This window comes from Chanos chanos, chromosome 7, assembly GCF_902362185.1.
Source record: "Chanos chanos chromosome 7, fChaCha1.1, whole genome shotgun sequence".
Classification (NCBI taxonomy): domain Eukaryota; kingdom Metazoa; phylum Chordata; class Actinopteri; order Gonorynchiformes; family Chanidae; genus Chanos; species Chanos chanos.
In genome coordinates, this window is record NC_044501.1 from 32223709 (window position 1) to 32245402 (window position 21694).

Here is a 21694-nt window from a genome sequence, read left to right on the forward strand (position 1 = left end):
TTTTGTGGCTGTGTGGCATCCACATGCCAGTGTATCAGTGGACTGGGAAGTTTAATTTATCTAGAGGAGTGAAGTTGTCTCTGCTGAGTTTTTAGACCTCTGTATCAAAAGAGGCAAGAACAGGCGCTGTTTATCTCTCTTTGAACATTTCAGAATTATTCTACTTTGTTTCATTTCCTATCACATTCGGTTTCCCTTGGTTTAATGGAATTTTTTTCAGTTAGCATATACTTTCTTCAATAAACACCTGAATTCTACACTGCCACTCCTGTCTCTGTGCCCTTCCCCTAAATCAGTTTTGACTAGTCGAAATGTAATTGAAATGTAATCGAAATGTAATGAAAATATATTTGTAACATGTCAAAATTGTTTTACTGATGTCTTCAATTAACATTTTAACTAGTCAAAATGACATTTTGACATGTTGAAAAGTCATTCCCACTAGTGAAAACTAAATCACTACTAGTCAGCCTTACTGATTAAATGTTAAAACTGCTTGCCATAGATGTGACAAAGGACAATCTGTATTTATTAGTGCTACCTATGGGAAGACCAAACCTCAGCCCTGATGGAAGCCTCTGGAACTCAACATGTAAAGGATGTTGAGGGGTCCAAAACAATGATCTGTGCCTTTGAGATGACCCTCCCTTCATACAGGTGCTGAGGGTCATTAAGGGTAGCACCAGTAATCTTACGGCACAGCATGACAATTTTTCCAGTTTGTTCCTATTTTTAAGACTAAGACCGTTAAACAAGCAAATCACAGAAAAAGAAAGGACAGACTCAATAAAAGAAAAATAAAACATTTTCATCAGTGTCATGTCCAAATTAGAAATTCACAACTTCCTCATGAAGAACAACCGATGATTTGCCTTTTAACATATAGCATCTGTATGTGCATCAGAATTAAACTTCTCATCTAGGACGGTGCCCAAATACTTATATTGCTGCACTGCTGCCACTGGCTCACTGGCTTCATCATACACGGTGCAGGGGCAGGGGGAAGGCGAAATGCTTTGTTTCTTTCAGTGTGAAATGTTTTTTTTCTTTTTCCTGAGTGAGGGGAGAACATCAACGTCCCTCTGTGTGCATGTTAGCACATGCATGCACATGGGTCTCCTTCATTTGTCTCGTTTGAAGGTCATTTTCTAGTATTGGAAGTAGTATACATCTCAGCAGAGCTCTATGGATGTCATTACAAAATGTTTGCGATCTTGTAAGACATTTTACTGCACCTGTTGAAAATAACCAAGTCTCTGTAGTGGTCTACAAGCACTCTTGCTTTCCAGAAATAATTGTGGCCGTATGGTGATCCCTCTGTTGTTTTAGGCTGAAACCTTAATGGTGGGAAAGGTTTGTTTGTCCCTGCCAAAGGAGGCCTTGGATCTACAATGAATGGATCCCCTGTCTCGGTGAATCTTTAGAGGGAAACAACAATGGAGAGGTTATAATGAGGAGGTATCTTCATTTCCCATGGCTGGTGGTCTTACTGGGTCTGTCTTGTATAATTTACATTGAAAGGGAGATGTTATCTCTTAAATAAGATCCGTTGACAGTATACTTGCATTTCCAAAGAATACCCAAATAACGCTGCCAGAAATGTTCATCTGAACTCCTCTAATGTCAATATGCAGTACCTGATCAGTTTTCAGTTATGTAAACCGGATATTGACCAGAATCATCATTATCGTGTTGTTTGTCATTTTTCTCCAAAATTATTTCACACTGTTCACATGCCTGTGTTTGCACTGGGAGGGTAAAGCTACTTCATCATCATAAATATGTTGACTTAAAATATTTATCTTTTGTAATGGTACCATGACAAAAAATATATAAATACGCTAAGACCTAAACCTAACAACATCTCCTCAGACGGATCCTTCATCTGAAAGGTAAGTCTTTCAGTTTTTCGTACCGTCTTGTACTTTCTCTTCTATAGTTAGTAAGTTTTTAGCTCAGTTTCATCACATGTAAGTATGGCCATTGCAAATATGACTACTGCAGTTTAGTTGTTCTCTTTCATTTCAGCTCATCAGCGCTGCTTTTTGTGTTCATATTTTTTTTTCCTCCAGCAGTCACCTGAAATGGGGAAGTTGAGTGCATTTGCTGTTGTTTGCCTTCTCTTCGCCTTCAGCTTTGCAGGTAAAAGACCTCATTTTACAAATAACTTTAACCCATCATTTCAAATCCCAATATTTATTCTCCTCTCAACATGTTAAAAACCTTCTCCTCTATAGCAGAGGAAATAGATGATGAAGAAAACAGCATTGAAGCCTTGCCCCCTGTTGGTATGTCCATTTTTCCTAAAGACTTTCCTAAACACACAGCAATACAGCACAGTTGTATGTAGATAAGTACATAACAAATAACTGCTTTTAAACTATGTGACTTAATTTATTGCAGAGGACACAACTGACCATGAAAACAGCACAGAGGCTCTGACCTCTGCCGGTATGTACATTTTTTTGCTTTTTGCTGCTGATGTCGCACTGGGTAAATGCACTTATGAGACTGTATAGATTGATAGGCCACTATTTTCAGTTAGCCATTTGGAAAGTGAATTAAAGGTTGTGTTAGCAACAAATGGGATGTCTCACAGTTCATGCTTGGAATATCCCAAAAAATGCATGCGGGGAATAGTTTCTGGCTTAAACCTGTGTGTACATTCCCTAGTACCTGAAACTTTTCAGTGTCTTTTCCACCAAATCAATTTTTACAGAAAATATTTTGCATGAGCTGGAGCCTTAAAATAGAGATGAATGATAAGCACTAAGCCATTTTTGTTTTCCTTTAGCAAAGCTGTGAATATGTTTGGAAAGTCCTGTATATCTTTCTCTTTTGCCTTTTGATTCCCAGGAAAGACTGTTCAGAAAAGGGCAACACGCTGTCCATATCACTGGATTAAATATGGACGTCGCTGTTTCCTTGTTAGAACATCACCCACACAGTGGTATCATGCTGAGGTAGGAACAAAAATGTTTTTTTGATTTGACATTCAGTGGGTTGGCTCAAATGTAAAATTTCTCTCTCACGCTCACTACCAACAGAGGTATTGCATTAGATGCGGAGGGAACCTCGTCTCTATACACAGCTCCTGGGAACGTAATTTTGTGGTGAAACTTCTGTATCGAAAGAAAGCCAACATCTGTGGTGCCTGGATTGGGGCGTACGATGCTGTTCAGGTAACTTTATTATTAATATGTAATATTAAACAAGCAATGACTCCAACAGATTTTTTACTTGTTTCTTTCGTTTACAAATATTCCTCACTTTTAATAACCTCGCTCATCTATCTTGGAATAATGCTTTGAAGAGCTATTATTCTGAGACGCACATAAACTTCAAATTAAGCTGTTGCCATGATTAAGAAATATGTAGAACTGTATAATTACGGTAACCAGGTGTTCATATAATTTTTCATTCTGCTGTTTACAGGAGGGTTATTGGTTCTGGAGCGACGGGTCCAGATGGAACTACAGCGGGTGGCAGAGAGGCGGTATTGACAACCGTGGACGAAAGGAGCATTGCGCTGTGGCCGACTCTCGAGGTATCAGCATCCTCTCCCATGACACAAAGTTCACACTCTTAGTATGTTCTTCCCATATTGTAGTCTGGATCCAATCATTTTCTTCATGTCTCACAATTTTCTCCAATCTCTTCTATATGACATTATTAAAGGTCATGTTTTACATCCTGTAAAAAACCCAAAACCCTGTTTGTTTTGTGCGCTGACAATTTCCCGTAACACTGAGACAGTTGCTTTGTGTGTACTGAATCTAATCACTGTTCATGTCTTTTCTAGGCTGGAGGGACGTTCCCTGTTCATCCAGGTTCCCTTACATTTGTGTCAGAAAAATGTGAGGATGAGGTTCCTGGATTCTCTTTCAAAGCTTGATTTTTGATTCATTTATTTCTCTTCCTGACTTTCCTATTTTTACATGTAAAATGAGTGTAACCTACACTGATATGGAAAAATTGTAAAAAAAAAAAAAAAAAAAAAAAAAAAAGATAATACATTTCAATCTCCTTCTGTCCTACATCTGTACTGCATAAATTGTAATCAGTAAAAGCATCAGCAAAATGAATCATCTCCTTCACCTTCTTTCATTCCTCAACATTATTCTCATCAAGTCTTGCATCACTGATGCAACTACAAATACACACACTTGAAAGCCTACCTATCCAAAGAAAATCAGCCACAATCTAGCCTGTGTCATTTATCCATATATCTACATATACTACATGGATGCAAGTGTGTGTATGTGCATGTCTGTTGAGTGCACGCCTGAAGCAGTCTTTGCTCTCTCTTGGCCTGAAGTGTTCAGAGTTTGTTCGTTGAAGAGGTATATTAATCCCATATGACTGAGTGTGACTAGTCATGACAAAATCTAAAAAAGGAATTCCAGATTTAATAAATAAAAACTGTCAAGGGAAGGGTAAGGAGTCAGAAAGACTACAAAAACGACCAAATTACCATGAGAGTCCATTAAATGATCTATCCTTTTAGTAATGCCCTTCCGAGGGTCGTGGCACAGACCAATGGACCATCCAATAGTCTAACCTAAACCTAATGATGCAATTCTAACAACATTAACATACAATATCCAACAACAATGCACATCGTTTTAGTAGCCAAGAATTTCACTCCCACTGTCCTGGTCAAGGAATTTCTTTTTAGGTCAGTCTTTTCAATTTGGATTTCACTAATCTCTCTTACATGGCATTACGGTAAAAATACAGTAGCCTAAAACCGTACTAAGTTGTAGATTTAAAGAAATTATTGGGTGGGGGTAATGAGTACGATGTACATGTCGTACATGCTGACTGTACCAGAAGTCAAACATAAACATACTGGGAACACACAATTGGGCAACGCAGGCATCAATTCAGGCCTCACGGTTTGAAAATCCAGCACATCCAAAGGATAAAAGTGTCACTTTAGTCTAGTGAAATGACTAAAGAAATTCTCAAGCATATAGCTTTAATTTTTTGTTATCTCATTTGCTTGTGTGTGTGTGTGTGTGTGTGTGCGATCAGTGTGCTAGTGATGCTGACATATTTGTTACTCTATGCTCATATTCTGTTTATCTTTTATAACATACTGTTCCCTCTTTTCATTGGATAAATTTTGCATTAATCATTGCAGCTATCTAAACATTTGAAGGAAGATTCAGTTAAGCTATTGATCTTATTGATTCTCTTGAAGCTCTCTTTACCAACATCAGCAGTCTACACAAACCTTTTTTAAAAGCTATAACATTAAAGAAGTCCCCCAATTTTCAGTCCCGGTGCCTACCCCAAGGAATTCTGTCAATGCAGGTTTGTTGCACACAGTGAAAGTGAGGCAGTTTAGGAAATGGCTAAAAATTTGCAATGTGGTGCTGTTCATTAAGTGCCTGCCTAGCGGACAGGAGCTTCTGGGTTCAAATCTCAGCAATACCTATTCCCTCTTCGTCTTGAAATCATATTGTGTAAGCCTTTGGCTTTAGTGCTTTAATGTTTAGAAGTGTGTTTGTTGTTCTTGTCATAGCTTTTCTCTTTCTGCAATGACTCAGCCCTTCTTCTCGAACTCAATCTGATAGCTTCATTCCATATCTGTGCTGCCTAACTAATAATATAAGGGGGATATTTCAGAAAGCAGAGGGCTACACTACGAAGCGAGGCAACTGGCTTATCCTCGTAACTTCTGGTTAAGTTAACTCAGAGTAAACCTCCTAATTGAAGGGCCCTATGGCTTTGCTTTGCTAGGAAAATGAAGCCATAGGGCTCTTCTATAAGGTGGTTTACTACTTACTCTTGAGTTAACTTAACCAAAAGTTACCTTTACCTCGTTTCGTGGTACAGGCCCCAGGTTCAGTGAAAACTCAGAGTTAGTTAACTCAGAAAAACTAGTAAAATTCCTAATAGAAGAGCCTTGTGGAATTGTTTTGCTAGGAGAATGAAGTCACAGGGCTCCTCTATTAGGGGGTTTACTACTTTCTCTGAGTTAACTAACTCTGAGGTTTTACCAAACCTGCTCTCTGAAATACCCCCCCAAGGTCTTCAAATTCCATTGTTGGATTCAAATCTGCACTATTTATTTTATTGAAGACTAAGCACATAGTCTGTCTTTTGGCACTGTTACACCTGACATATAATGTTCACTTTTCCAGTGTAAAATTAAAGTCCATCGGCAGCAGGCACTACCTCATTAGACATGTGTGTTTTGAGCAGATTCTGACCTTTATTTTCACAATCTCATGCAGAAAACCACAGAAGTCTACAGTGCCCCAGTCCTCTTACCCTTCATGTTTGCCTTGTACTGTGCTGACAATATCTGGACACTGAGTTCTTGCATTCCAGCTGATGCACCATGTTGGTAGTATTGTCCAACGGCATCAGTTGAAACTTTGTGGTGCAATGGATGAAATGCAAAGGTTTTCTAGCAAGTGAGTAACAGAGATCGTGGGTTTCAGTTCTACCAGAGTTGTAGGAAAAGAGAGGATACATGTGGATCTGTGTCCCCAAAACAGTTACACAGTACAGCAGCTATGTTGTAGCCCTCCAGGAACATGATGTCATAGCTTAGCTAGTCAAACAGCTGTTCCATAAACAGAAAATCGTGGGTTCTTGAAGTGAGTTTAAAAGATACATCCTGTTTCTGTCAGAATAACACTTAACAATAATACTTGAATCTCTATGTGGAAATCACACATGAAACCTTGAGACCAAAGTTGAAATGTTTTAGTAGTGAGACCTATCTCTGGCAATTGAAAATCCAACAATTCCTGTTTTTCTGTTCAGGAATATGTGTCCATATGTGAGTAATACCATTGAGACACTGAAAGGTGTTATCTTTGTGTAAGAGGAATGATGAAATTTAATTTAATCATATCACCACATAACAGACACACAGGTAAAGGCAGATACGTACAATTACAGAAACCACGGTAATGAAATTGCTTCAGTCGTTTCCCTAAAATAACTGAATTTAACTGTCAATGTGAAAATGTAGGCACTTTCAAGAAGCTGTCTCCTAGAGATACTGAGAATATCTTAATTCAAAAAAAAAAAAAATTAACTGTATGTGTGTGTTGTGAATTTCAAGCATTTAAAAAGACATCCAGGTGAACGTCCTTTTCATTATCATTTCACCGCTGAATGTCTTGGAGCATTCTGGTCAAAATATTGTAAATTTGCCATATCTAGAAAATCAAGTGTTACACAGATGTCAAATATAGAAATTTTGCTTTAAGTAACTGATAATATTTGCCCTTTGCTGACACACATTATTTACGTTGTATTCCATTATGGAGCAGAGTAAAAAAATGACTTTTGCATAGAGGCAGCACAGTCTAAAAAAAGTCAAGATAACCTGACACTACACTTGTGTACTCTTGAGTTTTTAATGCTCTTTAACTATGTCTTTATGTTTTATGATTTTATTCCATATTCCAACAGTGATGAAAGCAAGACGAAGAAATTTGAAGTGTGTTTGCACTATAGAAAGATTAAAGACATCGAGAATTAAACATTAGATCAGGATTTGGCAAAAGTGAGGTAGGGTAAGCAATTAGACTTCTGGGTCAATTTGTTGTAGCAATGTCAGCCGTGGTAGACCAAGTATATGACAAACTAAAATGACCATCACTACACCAAATGCAAACTGGTCAAGTACATATTTAAAGTATTTTAAGTGAAGATATTTGATATATGAGTGATTTGTGGATTAATCGTTGAAGCTCACTGACAAATGTATTAATATATCAGCAATCCTTTCATTAGCGTGTACTTAGCCCAGGTTTGTCTCTCTGACTAATATGAAGGACAATGCACAAGGGAGACATACATTTGCTCTTCTGCGAAAGGGAGGAGAGAAAAAAAAAAAAAAGACAGAAAAAAAAAAAAGCAATTCAGTCTCCAGATGGAGGCTTTGTGCGTTTTGTGTGGCCACTTCCCGGCGAAGCGCCTCTTTTATCCACATCACTAATTTTCAGACATCTTACGGATCATGTAGTTGAGGATGCCACCGTGATGGAAGTAAGTCAGTTCCACGTCAGTGTCGAATCGCATCCTTGCCTGGAATGTTTTCCCTGTGTCCAGCTGAGGAGAAAACATAGAATAGACTGCAGTTGTTCCACTGGTTTGAAATATAAAGAATGAATGATAGTCATTTCTTGAAAGTGCACAAAACAAGAAAAGGACAACAGGGTATTGAAACCTGTTGAGGGCAAACGAACAGAGCTAACACTGTCTTTGAGAATAACTGTGAATCACACGCCGCGGAACTCGATTTATAGTTAGGCCCCTTGGCCTAAGGGTTTCCGTACCTTAACGTCAACGATCATCCTGGGAGTTAGCTGAGGGGGGATGATCACGGTGTAACGTTCGCGTCCCGTCAGGCCCAGGGTGTCGGCCGTCTGGCCGGGCAGGTACTCGAGGGGAATGACGCCCATGCCGACGAGGTTACTGCGATGAATGCGCTCGTAGCTCTCTGCCAACACCGCCTTGATGCCCTGTCACAGAGAACCACCAAGAAGATTCAGGAAGAGGCGCACCTCAACACGTCAGGACAGCCACAATGTGCCGCAACATTCAAAGCATACTTGAGTACTCTGAAATTCTGTTGTGTCTTTCTGTATTCAACCCATTATGGTTGCAAACGTCAAGTGTCAACTGTCCTGTAAGAAAATGGATAGTTTCTTCAGCATAAATGGATTCATACCCAAATGTAGGAATTGTGATATGGACCATAGTATGAATCAGTTGAGGAGGAAGAACAGTTCTGTTGTTGTTGTGTTTGTTACAGTAATGGTGTGCGTGTGTGTGGTTCTTTCACCAGTAGGAAGGGTCCTTTAGCTGCCCAGTCTCTGGAGCTGCCTGAGCCATACTCTTTACCAGCCAATATCAGTAGAGGGTGACCAGCCTGCTGGTACTTCTCTGCTGCATCAAATACATCCATCTGCATATACACACACACATATACACACACACATATACACACATACACACACGAGAAAGACAGAATTAGGCTGCTGCAAGAGGGGAATGATGGCTAATGAACTAAAAACAATAGAAAAAAAACTTTTGTTAAGTAGTATTACAAATGTGCCTACCAAAGTGGCATTCAAAATAAATGAAACAACTGCAGCTCTCTAACTGCTGTCTGAAGGACTTATAAACAAAGAACGATGGAAAAATTCTATGCTGGCAAGAAAGTCTTATAAATACACATTGCAGCCTTGTGAGGTCCCAGTTAAAACATTTAAAACCACATTCGATGACAAAACTCCCCGCTTGTCTCTTTCTTTAACAACATCTACTCTATTTAAAGGAGTCAAAGATGTAGTCAAGAGACAAAGCCATTACCAGTGTAGGAGTAACGAAATATCAGGATCAGTCTGCTCAGCAAAAACAACAGCAGGGTTTTTTTACGACATACCGTCTCCTCCGTGGGCAGGAAGATAGTACGTGGAGCCTGTTTATTGAGAAACTTGTTGAAGAGGCGGATGTTGGCAAAGGTGCCACGAGCCATGACCGCGTCGTTCCCTCGGCGAGAGCCGTAGGAGTTGAACTCTCGAGGGGTCAGACTGAAAAGAGAGATATGCCACCAAGCTGTGCCTTAGAACCTTCATTTAACCAGATGACATCTGTATTGAGTAAGACGCTATGTGTATGGAAAATCAAATGCTGTCAACCACAGTAGCTCTGAACTAATAAGCTATATTTTAACTAAAACGAAATGGCATATTACATATTAAATTACACAGTATTAGAAATTACATATTATAAAATGTATAGACACAGGAACATTTTATAGAAATCCAACATTTCAGTAAAGTTCGTTCAATAAACATACATCAAAACCTATATTGTAGATAAGCAGCATATATAAACAAATACTGAGCTAAGGGAAATCATAAAGTCAGAAAGTGTGTGTGTGTGTGTGTGTGTGTGTGTACATCTCTTACTCTCGGCTGGTAAGGTATCGCGCAGCAGGACTGTTGCGAGCAATGTTCCCGGCAGGGGAAATGTGATCTGTGGTTACAGAGTCACCGAGGTTGAGTAGCACGGAAGCGTCTGTTATGGACTGCGGTGGCTTCAGCTCTCTGGTCTAAGGTACAGAGATCATTGCTGAGGTGCTAAGACTCACAGAACTTCAGTTCACACAAGTACATAAGACACATGGCAAGAAGTAAAGAAGGTGAAGATGACTCCTTTAAAAGATGCTACGGCAACAGCACTTCGATGTACATATGCTCAGTCTTATGGTGAGAAGTAAAGCCTGAGTGGTTAAGATAACTGCTTGACTTCTCTCTTACTGTCTGACCAAATGCTTCATTATACATGCGTGTCCATCAATTTCCATGGCGTGTAAGGGATTTAAGAACTAAACAGAGTAGATTACCAGCCCATCAAAGAATGGAGGGGACTTGATGTATGTGGATTTGGGGTCCCATGTGTAGAGTTTATCAGAAGGGGCGACAAGGGAGTTCCAGCGCTCGTTCACTCTCTAAAGGGGAGAGCAAAGCACACAAATACCCAAGTTAACACTTGACATGACTCAATGAGTTGAGCTCAGTGCAGTGGATACAATAAGGAGGCTCTTTGTGGTAACCATTAGATTACCTCCACTTTCTCATAGACCTCTTTAAACATGGCAGGGATGACAAACTGTCTCTCCACGGCCTGGATCTCTTCCCTTGTGGGCCAGATGTCCTTCAGGAAAACTTCTTTCCCCTCACTGTTCACCGCTAAACGACATGACAGGACAAAGCAACATAATATCAGACCACACGTGATTAGATAGTAGAACTTAGGCACTCAGGTGGCACCGCAGAAAAGACACTAGCCCAGCACCATGGAGAGTGGAGACCCAGTAGCAGTGCTCCTGGCTTGGATGAGCATCCATATGGGCACATACAGAAGCCGGCGGGGAACTGTCTCCCCATCACTGCAATAGGAACTTCCATTGGTCCACCATGGTCTAGTGAACACAAGCGGTCAACCGCCCCACATGTAGCAGAGGTGACATGTTGTAGCCCACACCCTCCCTAGTCAGCACGGCAGTTGTGAAAGCAATGGCGAATAGAAATAAAAAGGAATTGGACATGACTAAACTGGAGGGGAAAAAAAAGTATTAAGAGGGGAAAAAAAAAAAAAAAGTAGAACTTAAAAAACTCATGCATGATGGATTTCGGTCACATAAGAACAGCTGGGCACAAAAAAAAACCCCCCAGCAACTTTGCAGTCTGAGAAACTCAAAAGCCCACTCCTTACCAATGGGCTCCTTCTCGAAGTCTATCCGCACCGTTCCAGCAATGGCATAGGCGATGACTAGCGGAGGAGAGGCAAGGTAGTTGGCACGCGTGTTGGGGTGGACACGACCCTCGAAGTTCCTGTTACCAGACAAGATGCCGGCAGCCACGAGATCACCCTGCGGAAGACAGCTTCACTCTAGTGAGTGTGTACTGACAACAGAGAGCCAGTTTGACAATGATGATTAAGCTGGTTAGATCCTCTTTATCATTTGTGAAAATGTTTTTTTGAAGATCAATTGAAAATTACAGGCAAAAGTTATTCTAGAACCCAGATGTTTGATTGTCACAGAATCGTAAATGACATAGCTCATCTGTATGCACATTCTACTTAAAGGTGGAGATGTGTTCGTACCTGGGTGATGGCTTCTACTACTGGCTCAGGGATTGGACCACTGTTGCCAATACAAGTCATACATCCATAACCCACCACTTCAAAACTAATGGGAGAGACAAAACACGAAATTGATAAAATACCTCATAACAATGGCAATCGGAACATCTGACATAAAGAACACTGTACAGTAGATGATCTGGCAAATATGACATTCATCCAAATAATATCAAGCATTCCTATGTTCATAACACACAAGTCAATGGAAAATAAAGGAAACACACATTCATCATATCATTTAGTGATCTCCCTTGTGTATGGGGGCATTGTCATTCTGTCAGCTGATCTTTTTCTATACATCACTTACAAACATACATTCTTAGATGTAAACAAAGGTTATAGTGCTACATATGAGTATAGTATGCCTCTTTAAAATTCACCACTGTTCTTGATGAAACTGCCTGCTCTAACCATAGACTGATATCTTTAGTCAGTCATGCCATTCAGAGTCTCATATCTAAAAGCAATCCACAGACATCACAGTTAAGGAGCATCGTATGTCTTTCTCTCAGATCTGTGGTAATCCTTGTTAGTATCACTTTACCCCTTTTACCCATTTCTAGTTCGTATTTCTGTTTCTACACAGAATGGGATGTTAACTGCGTAAAATGACTTAGGAACCACACCTGCGCAGAATCAATTTCTGTCAATATACTTTAGAACCCTACTGCATTTGGTAGACACCTGTATTTTCTTGTTTGCTGTGAGGAAAACTGTCTGAAAAGTTCAATAAAAGAAAGAGCGAGTACCTTACCCTAACTGAGAGAGGTAGTCCATGACTCCACTCTCCTTAAGGTAGTAGGTGACCACTCCACTGCCAGGGGACAGACTGGTTTTTATATAAGGTTTTACAGTCAAGCCATGTTCGATGGCCTTCTTCGCCAGGAGACCTGTGAGAGACAGGGATATGAGGCTGGTTAAACATTGGTGAGATGTCAGAACAACATTATAACAAACAGCAAACAGAAAACTTAAAACAGTCCAATTTGTGATCAAATATACACACTTGGAACAGTTTTCCCAGATGTTGTTTGAATAGCGTTCTGTTTGTTTCATTGCCTCAGCAAAACCGATGGCATAGTATGACCCTTCTTATTTGCATAAGCCATGGAGAAGGCTTTACTGAAAAAAACATTTCCATGTTTCTTTTTTTCCACAGCTTGAATTCAGACGAGGACAGACAGTTAGCTTCAGTGGTTTGCAAATGAGGCTTGGGTTTGAAAACCGGATCAGGATAATGACATTCTAATTCTACTGAGCAGCCCCTCTCAAAAACAGTCTCTCTGCCTCGTGAGTTACACTGGAATAAATTAGCAAATGCTTTCATCATTGGACGCTAATTAGATTAAAGATCAGCTCATTAGTAAAACAGATGCACATAATTTATTGTGTTCCATTCATACAGCACTTAAACACGACCCCACAGAATGACGCGTTGCTTCTGAGAGACCAGCGGTCTCGTTTGTTTGATATTCAAATGTACAGCTCTCTCGTAACGTAGCGGGAATTGCACAAATTGCCCCTGAAAAGGTCTTGCTAAAGTTTGACTGTAAGGCTCAGCACAGCTGGACAGGTGTTTTCAGGCACACACATACCTGCTCCCAGCATTACGGAGGGATTGCTTGTGTTGGTGCAGCTGGTGATGGCGGCTATGACTACAGAGCCGTGAGAGAGGGAGTACTTGACTCCGTTATACTCAAATGGCACAGACACGTTATGATGTTCAGGGGCCACCTGGAAACCCTTGAAGCCTTGCTGAAAATGATACAAGAGCACACACACACACACACGTGCGCACTACTGTTAGCACTCAATATATGCAGTGCAAAGCGCCTCGAATATGTTGTCTAAAATGGTACAGTGGGAAATTTAGTGGTGCACTTTCTATAAAAGAGTATCTAAGGGTGGGAGTATACCTTTGCCCCTAAACACGTTTCAAAGTCCTTCTTCATTTCCGCTATAGCTACCCTGTCATGAGGTCTCTTGGGACCACTGCAGCAAGGGACCACTGTGCTGAGGTCTAATTCAACCACCTAAACAAGGGAGAGGGAGAAAAGAGGAGGGAAAAAAAAAAAAGAGAGAGAGAGAGAGAGAAAAATAAATATACTTTCGCGAGAGTGTTCGCCGTGCCGAAGTTCAGTGGCCGGTGTGAAAAAATATTTGGCACCTGTGTAAAATCAGGATCCTGGCTCTCGTTGCCGTAATCTCTGAACATCCCTACGGCTTTGAGATACTGGGCGATGTAGTGTAGCTTTTCAGCATCTCTTCCTTAAAGGACACATACACACACACACATAGATGTGAAGATTCACTTAAAAAAAAAAGAAAAGAAAGAAAGAACGAGTAAAATACAGACTCAATCCAAATTAGAACCAAAAACTATGTGGCCTAATGCATATTCGCCTTAATAACGAGGCCCCAGATCTCAGGGCACACCCATAAATGGTAAAGTATCTATCTCTATGTGTAAACCTCTAACAACACACATCTTGAAGATTATCCTTATTCTACCTGTCTGCTCCAGGTATTGTACGCTGATGTGATCCACAGGGAAGAAGGCAGCTGTGGCTCCATACTCAGGGCACATGTTAGCAATGGTGGCACGATCAGCGATAGACAGCTGGGCTACTCCAGGACCAAAGAACTCCACAAATTTCCCCACCACGCCAACCTGACGCAGGTGCTATGACATCACACACGTAGAGAGTTGGAGTTATGTGTGCAATGTGTACACTGTAGGTGTCAACATTAGTCTCTGTGTCTGCCTCTCTTGATGTGAGTGCACTTTTGTAGATCTTGACTCATATCCAACACTTTGACCTACTTTTACTGCACTGTTAAAATATCACAAGACACAAGATGGTCACACGGCCACACAGATAAACTCTTATTATGATAAAAGTGAAGGGCTACATTACTGTTTTATGTATTACAGGCAATGATGTAATCTTGCCTTTTAACAGCAACTTTCTACTGCCTTCTACAAGAGGACAGATTTATAAACACACACACACATATATATATATAATATATATATATATATATATATATGTGTGTGTGTGTGTGTGTGTGTGTGTATATATATATATATATGAATATTTACGGAAATCATACGCCTCTGAGGGTAAGCAGTATCCCTGGGATAGTGCAGTAATGGAAGGCGAGCGTTACCTTGGTGACGGTGAGGACAATGTCGGTGGAGGTGATGAGCTTGTCTGGAGTTCCATGGAGTCTGTAACCTATGACCTCTGGGAGCACCATGCTGATTGGCTGTCCCAGCATAACAGCCTCTGCTTCAATGCCACCCACACCTGTATTAATCAGAACTGCATAAATATGTGGCAGAAGGTGTAGACAAGATGCTTTTCCGGCCCGAGTTTGGAGTTTCCTTTGACATGCTATCTCACAGGTCTGGGACACATAAGTGGGGCTATCACCTTGCTTAATCCAACACATGTGGAGTCAATCACTGCATTTTTCTATCCTATGAGTATCATCGGGAGATATGACTTGCTTTACATGGGTAACTACATAGTCGTCTGACCATTAGTAACTGCCACAAAGAGAAAGATGTAGTTACACTCCCACCAAAGGGAACAGAGCCAATCACAGCATTCTTCCAGAACACAGCTGGAAAATTTGATATAACTAACAAACAAACCATTAGTTCAAAATTTACTGCAATCCAAGCATTTACAAATCAAAAAAAAAAAAACTAGAAACAAACGAAAATGGAATAAAACGTAAATACCGGATGAACTTTCCATAAAAGTGTTCTGTCTTAATGTTCATGGAGTAACAAATGATTGAGAGTCAGCTTTAAGGTTTTGTTTCTAAGACGAGTTAGATTCCAAAAGAATGCTCACCCCACCCCAGGACTCCCAGGCCATCTATCATGGTTGTGTGGGAGTCAGTGCCCACTAGGCTGTCAGGATAGTAAAAGCCATCTTGGTCAAACACAACCCTGGCCAGGTACTCCAGGTTGACCTGATGCACGATCCCCGAGCCCGGCGGAATGATTCGCATGTTCCGGAATGCTTTAGAACCCCACTGCAGAACAAGAACAACAATCACATCGAATGGTCATAATCTCAACTTCAAGATGAATTTAGTAGAGAATCTTTAAGATACATCAGTTAAAGGATTTGTGTGCTGGTAAAATATGATACATAGGTTTACCTTTAAAAACTGAAATCGCTCTTTGTTTCGCTCAAACTCTAGGTCCTGGTTTTTCTGGAGGCTGTCAGACCTAAGAGAACAGTTTTTGATGTTTGATTTCATCGTGGGGTTTGGTGAAACATATGGACCCGTACAACTCACATTTTAAGGCTTAGAAATGACAATACAAATTCTGAAAACTTCTGAGAAACCCCTGAAAAAATGCTTGCCGTTTCATGGAAGTCTGACACGTGTAAGTTGACAGTGTTTTACTTTGGCGATAAGGTCAAAGTTTTGAAACATTCATATCCAAACTGGTGACACAGACAAGTTCACAGCTAAAGTTCACCGTGAACAGTGACATTGTGACATCTTGCTCACACAACAGATCCCTGTATGCCAAAGAGTTCAAAAGTCCACTATTTCAGCCCACCAACGAGAATAAGCGTTCTGTTTGGCAAAGAGGGTAAAATGACCATAAATCATCTAAGAACTGATGGATGCGCATGCTATCTTCCCTTTGAACTCATTAGTACCACTTAACGAATGAACAGCTTTAAACACCGGAGTCAAAGGACAGTCTTCCATAAGAAACAAGTTAAAAATAATAATTAGCCAGCCACCATTTTATCTTGGGGGAGAGATTTTTTTTCAGTAGTTGAGAGGCCTCGTTTTATGGATGCTATTTTGTACCATTGGGTGTCCTGCATAGGAAGTCATGTGAGTCCACTACAACTTATCCTTTTTAAAAAAAAAAAAAATCTAAGCATTCTCCTGCATACCACAGGAAATATTTAGCATTTCTTCTCTTGACTTAAGTTAACTGCCACTTTCCCATGACCCCACTGTTACATCCCTAAGTTAACAAGAATGCAGCACCCTGGTTTGCTCAAGAATTAGGCAAAGTCAAAATATCACTCAGAAACCTTAATTCACACTGAACATCTCTATTTAAGTATATGCTTAACTCAAGTGTTTCAAATACAGTTCTCTTTTTCATCAAAATAGAAGTGAAGAGGGAAATAAAACCACTTTCTCTATATGAGTCCAACTGAAAGAAAGGGAGGAGGAAGAGGAAAAAATAAAAAAAATCTCGAAAGGCAAAGAATCTCCTTCCTAAAGGGTTTTTCTGAAAGAGAGCAGGAATCATAACCATAAATGGCTACATGATGAACTGATCTGTTCTGAATTGATATTTATCTACAGAGATCATCCAAATTAATAAAGTGTTTTCTGGGGTGGGGGGGTGGGCGGGCGGAGGAGGAAATATCACAGCTTTGCTCTTTGAGTACAGATGCATTTTTTGATAACAGTCAGGCAGTGGAAGATCTGCTTACTTCCTGTTGAAGTCCACCTGAATGGAATGATCTATGACAAGATCGGCTGGGCAGACAGGGTTGATCTTCTCTGGGTCTCCACCCAGATTCTTCACAGCGTCACGCATCGCTGCAAAGTCCACCACGGCAGGAACCCCACTGCAAGTTAAAGCATATGGAAAAAAAAAAAAACTGACTCAGCAGATGCGCTGCAAGGGAAGGGACACACTATCCTCAGATGCAACAAGACACCTAAATGTATCTAATGTTAAGCTCGTTCAATAAGTGTGCAGGAACACCCTCATCTATTTGAGCTTGTAAGATCTGCTACAAGGTACATAGTATAAAAATAGAGCGACGGCAAGTTTCAATAAAGGCAGATAAACCTTACAAAGCAAAGACAAACAGAGGAGAGGACTACATCTACCTAGACAAGATCGCCATGACAATAAGCATACAATTGAGTACATGAGAGCAAACAAAACTAACAGATGGCGTAGATTGTATGATAAGTTGTTCAGAAACCCACGTGAAGTCCTGCAGGATGACGCGGGCCGGTTTGAAGGGCACTTCCACGGTCTGGGTCTGAGTCTCTTTCCAGTTGAGAATGTTCTCCACATCCGTCTTTTTCACCAGGAATTCATCACAGTTCCTTACTGCCGACTCCAGTAGCACACGAATGGAGAAGGGAAGGTGTTCTTCAGAAAGAAGGTCAATATAATCAGGTCCAACTCAATTTTCCAGCGGATTAAAAATTTCACTCACTAATTACGATTTAAAGAGCCCCTCGTTCTTACGGCCAAACATACATTTCCACACAATTTACAGGTATAGGATGCAGAAAAACAATCGCCAATTTTATCTTACTATTAAGATGGTGAGTGTACACTGACATAGGTTTTAATTAGGCTAGTATCTTAAGAACATCTAAGAATGCGTTTACCATATCTGGGGTCTCCAAGCTTTGTGAGATTGAAAAACTTATTGTCAGGATTCTGGGGATCCAAAGGTTCAACGATGTGTATATAAGGATTACTCATGGCTGAAGACGCTCTCCCTTTCCCACACACACTTAAAATTACCTGGGACAAAAAAACAGGCAATTAGGAAAACATGTAGGACGATCATTTTGAGATATGTAAGACAGTAATGGTTACTTGGCTCAGTTAAGCGAGACAAAAATACTTCACAAGTCAAGCAGTAACAAGGAGCAGCCCAAACTCACTAGCAGCCACAAGTACACAGGAATAGTTTCTCCAAATATTCAAAATTCAAAAGGTCTGGACTTAAAAAAAAAAACAAAAAAACAACTTGTACTAACAGCTGCGCCATACAAATTTTATCTTATGGAAAGACCATGGCTGGCTGAAGCATCTTCCCAAACATCCCACCCTGATGGTATGTCAGTTCTCCATTAATGGGAGATTCACCTCCTTCTATGCCCCTATTTGACACCAAAGACGTGAACCTGTGCCAGAAATCTGGGTTCGTACGTGACGACTTGGATCACACCATCTGCGATACCATAGCCGCCACCATTGCAAAACACTCAGAGAGGGAGGGAGAGCAAAAAAGAGGTGGTTTATCACCATCTCTGCGCAGACCAGTTTACACAAAAAGCTAGTCTATCTGTTGGGGGGGGAAAAAATGAGATTTAGATCAAAACTGTTTAAGTCTAAGCAATCTGAAGCAAATCAGACTATTTCAACTTGTTATTCTTAACGTAAAAATGCCGAGCATTGAATTGTCCTCTAAAACTCTTTGGGCATACCTGAATGAGAAGATACCTCAGTGTCTGATTTTTACTCTTAAACATTAAATAGGCTTCTCTTTTTACCATGCCAAAACAAAACAAAACAAAACAGCACAAGTCAATTAAATAAGAGCAGTCTCTTAAAAGTCTTAAAAGGTCCAACAACATATTATAAATAAAACCATTTTCACATTTATCCTATAGTCACACTCTTCCCACAACATGATTTTCGAAGAAACTGACAGTATGTGATTTAGCCTAGTATGTCAATAGCATGGTACTAACAATCCACGAAGCCCCAGCTAAAAGGCTATAAATTACTCCAAACAATTGCAGGCAGATGTAAAGAAGCCAGTGCTTATGCTACTATGTGATGAGAAGACATAGGGGATACAGACAGGCAAAGACAGAGCAAGCATGTCTAACGCTGTTCTGGGAGAAAAAGTTTTCGGGTTTTTTTTTTTTTTTTTTTGTCCTTTTGCTTCAAAGCTTGAGGTTGAGCAATGGAGCAGTAGTAAAGCTACAATATAACCAGCCAAGCAGGGTAATCCACTTGCTGGAAAACCTGTGGAGGAAGTTACAAAATTTGACGAAATGGTTTAGCAAGTGGATTTAGCAGGGAGAAAAAAATACAGTAAAACCCTTCTGAGTACATATCCTTGGTTTGTGATTCCATTATTCTATCCTACAAAATATCACACTGAGCCTATCGGTCTGTGGGAGAGTAAAGGTGCATGTGCAGGCCTTTGGCATGGATATGATCACCTCTCTCTTCGTTGACCTTATGCTGTTTTAATGACTATTGTCGCCGTTAAACACAACAGGAAATTTTCAAGGAGCGAAAATGAGCAATGCAGTGCATGACAAACTAAACTTTTTCATTTCTAAAAAGAGTGTTATGACAGTTGTTATTGCCATGAGATACCGTGTTATTTTCCAATGAAAGACAAACAATTAGGCTAAACAAAACTGCCCATTAAATTTGGCGAAAGCAGCGCTAATGTGGTGAATCTGCATTAAGTAACTGTTTCTAAGACAAAGGGGAGGTGGGACAGGTTTATGATAGCCCACGTTACCTTACAAACTGGCAAACGTGAGCATGTAACATGCCTTGACTTGGCAAATGATTGACACGTAAACGGTAGGATGTCTCTGGCCATAAAGTAAAAAAAAAAAGTGATTTGCTAAGTTACGGAAGAAAATTATTACCATGCGAAGAGCCCCCTTAGATCCCCCTATATAATACTACTTACAATGACCATCACACAAATGACAATGACATTCTCATTCATAATTAGGGAGGACTGCATAACGTATTTACTTACGCTATGCCTCAAAACGGTCATATAAAAGCAAACACTCGAACCTTACTGTAAAACACAGCATGCAATAATCACATTATATTTGCCGCAGACCTCGTAGAAGAACGTCAACCCGGAACTTCAACAAAAAAACCCCCACAAAATCTTTTTTGAGATTACTTTCGTGAACGCAGTTCGACTTGGATTTACAGGAGCTGTCTGACGAAAATAAGCAAAGTGACTTATAACGATAGCGAACAAACAAATGAAACTATAGGTTTCGGGGTTACGTTACGTGCCGCTCCTAAAAGGATCTAAACATTTTATCTGAAAACTGACCAATGTCAGTCTGAAGCGTAAGGCTTTAGGGAAAAGTCCACCAGGAACAGTTTGCCCAGTGCACCTATCAGCTAGCAAGACTCAAATAGCATAACGTGAAAAACGTTGCTATAGCTATTACTCACAAAATATGACTAAATGTCTGCATTTTAGCTCTCGGTTGTTTTTGTTTTATATACTGTACTTCTTAACTGTTCATCAGATGAATCCTGCCATAATTTCTGGCCTTCGATCTCAGATTATTCAGTTACAAGGTACTGCTGGATCTGAGGCTCTGGTATTCATTGCATGAAATAAACTACATGAAATGTGCAAAATCTCTCAGAACCGTGAACAGTATTCCTCGAAGACTAACGACTGTTTGTTCCTAAAACATCAATTATGTGAGGAAAAAGGTCTGGCAAGACTTACCAAATGCACTTGTTTCCTCTAACCCCGTAACCCCAACTGTGCTTCTCGTTTATGAATTAGCGGGTGTATAGTAAGGGTCAGGCGCACTATAACCAGACATGACGACAATTTTCTTAAAGGGGCAGAGTTACATCAGGGGCAAGCAAACATATCTTTAACATTCGATATTTTTATGTACGTTTTCACTTTCTTTTAATGTGCATTCCTTTTATGTGAATAATCTTTATTATGTGAAAATATCACTAAAGTATATCTGGATAACTGTGCTTGGTGTGTTAATGCTCTGTCCGGTCATCTTATTTTACCGTTATTACGGTAATGATTCAGCTCTTTAGTAAAATTGTTGCGTTTACTTTTAATCTGCGTTGCAAAGGTCGGAGCAAGTTCATTCTCACTCCTTTTGTAATCGAGCGATTTTCTGAACCACAGAGTTGTTTGATTAAGATGACTGTTCTGGTAGATTGTTACTACTCCCTTTCGGTTTACTGCTGAATTAATTTTTGTTTTCAGATGGACAGACAATACCATCGCAAGGGAGAAAGTCCTAAATCATGTTTTGTTGTTGTTAGTGATCAAAAAAAAACAAAAACCCATGTTTTTACACAAATACCACTGGCTTAATGCAGACTGAATATTGTTGAGTTCTCTGAAATATTGTTCACAATTTTTAGGGGTGTGTTTCCGCACTCGCAAGCATCCTCCAATAAAAATTGCGATTGCACAAC

General features: G+C 40.1%; 1 protein-coding gene across 1 annotated transcript; it reads right to left on the minus strand.

Annotated features, from left to right (window-relative positions):
* Positions 1–6830: 6830 nt before the first annotated feature.
* On the minus strand, positions 6831–21045 carry aco1 (aconitase 1, soluble). The gene is made up of 21 exons (XM_030780920.1): positions 20970–21045; positions 18109–18247; positions 17695–17863; positions 17187–17324; positions 15871–15940; positions 15558–15741; positions 14863–15002; positions 14203–14374; positions 13859–13959; positions 13608–13724; positions 13287–13446; positions 12446–12581; positions 11653–11737; positions 11260–11416; positions 10609–10733; positions 10388–10492; positions 9951–10093; positions 9422–9569; positions 8819–8941; positions 8310–8495; positions 6831–8082 (listed from the first exon to the last, which is right to left on the minus strand). Exons 2-21 carry the CDS (start codon positions 18203–18205, stop codon positions 7966–7968), a joined length of 2673 nt encoding a protein of 890 aa, XP_030636780.1. The 5' UTR covers positions 18206–18247; positions 20970–21045; the 3' UTR covers positions 6831–7965.
* Between the last annotated feature and the right edge of the window lie 649 nt (positions 21046–21694).

Coding starts and splice junctions, on each gene's coding strand:
- aco1 (XM_030780920.1), bottom strand. CDS start 18,205: ATGAGTAATCCTTATATACACATCGTTGAACCTTTGGATCCCCAGAAT. Junction 13,447..13,607: donor AAACGTGTTTAGGGGCAAAG/GTATACTCCCAC, acceptor TATCATTTTCAG/CAAGGCTTCAAGGGTTTCCA. Junction 11,738..12,445: donor GACTACCTCTCTCAGTTAGG/GTAAGGTACTCG, acceptor CTCTCCCATTAG/TTTTGAAGTGGTGGGTTATG.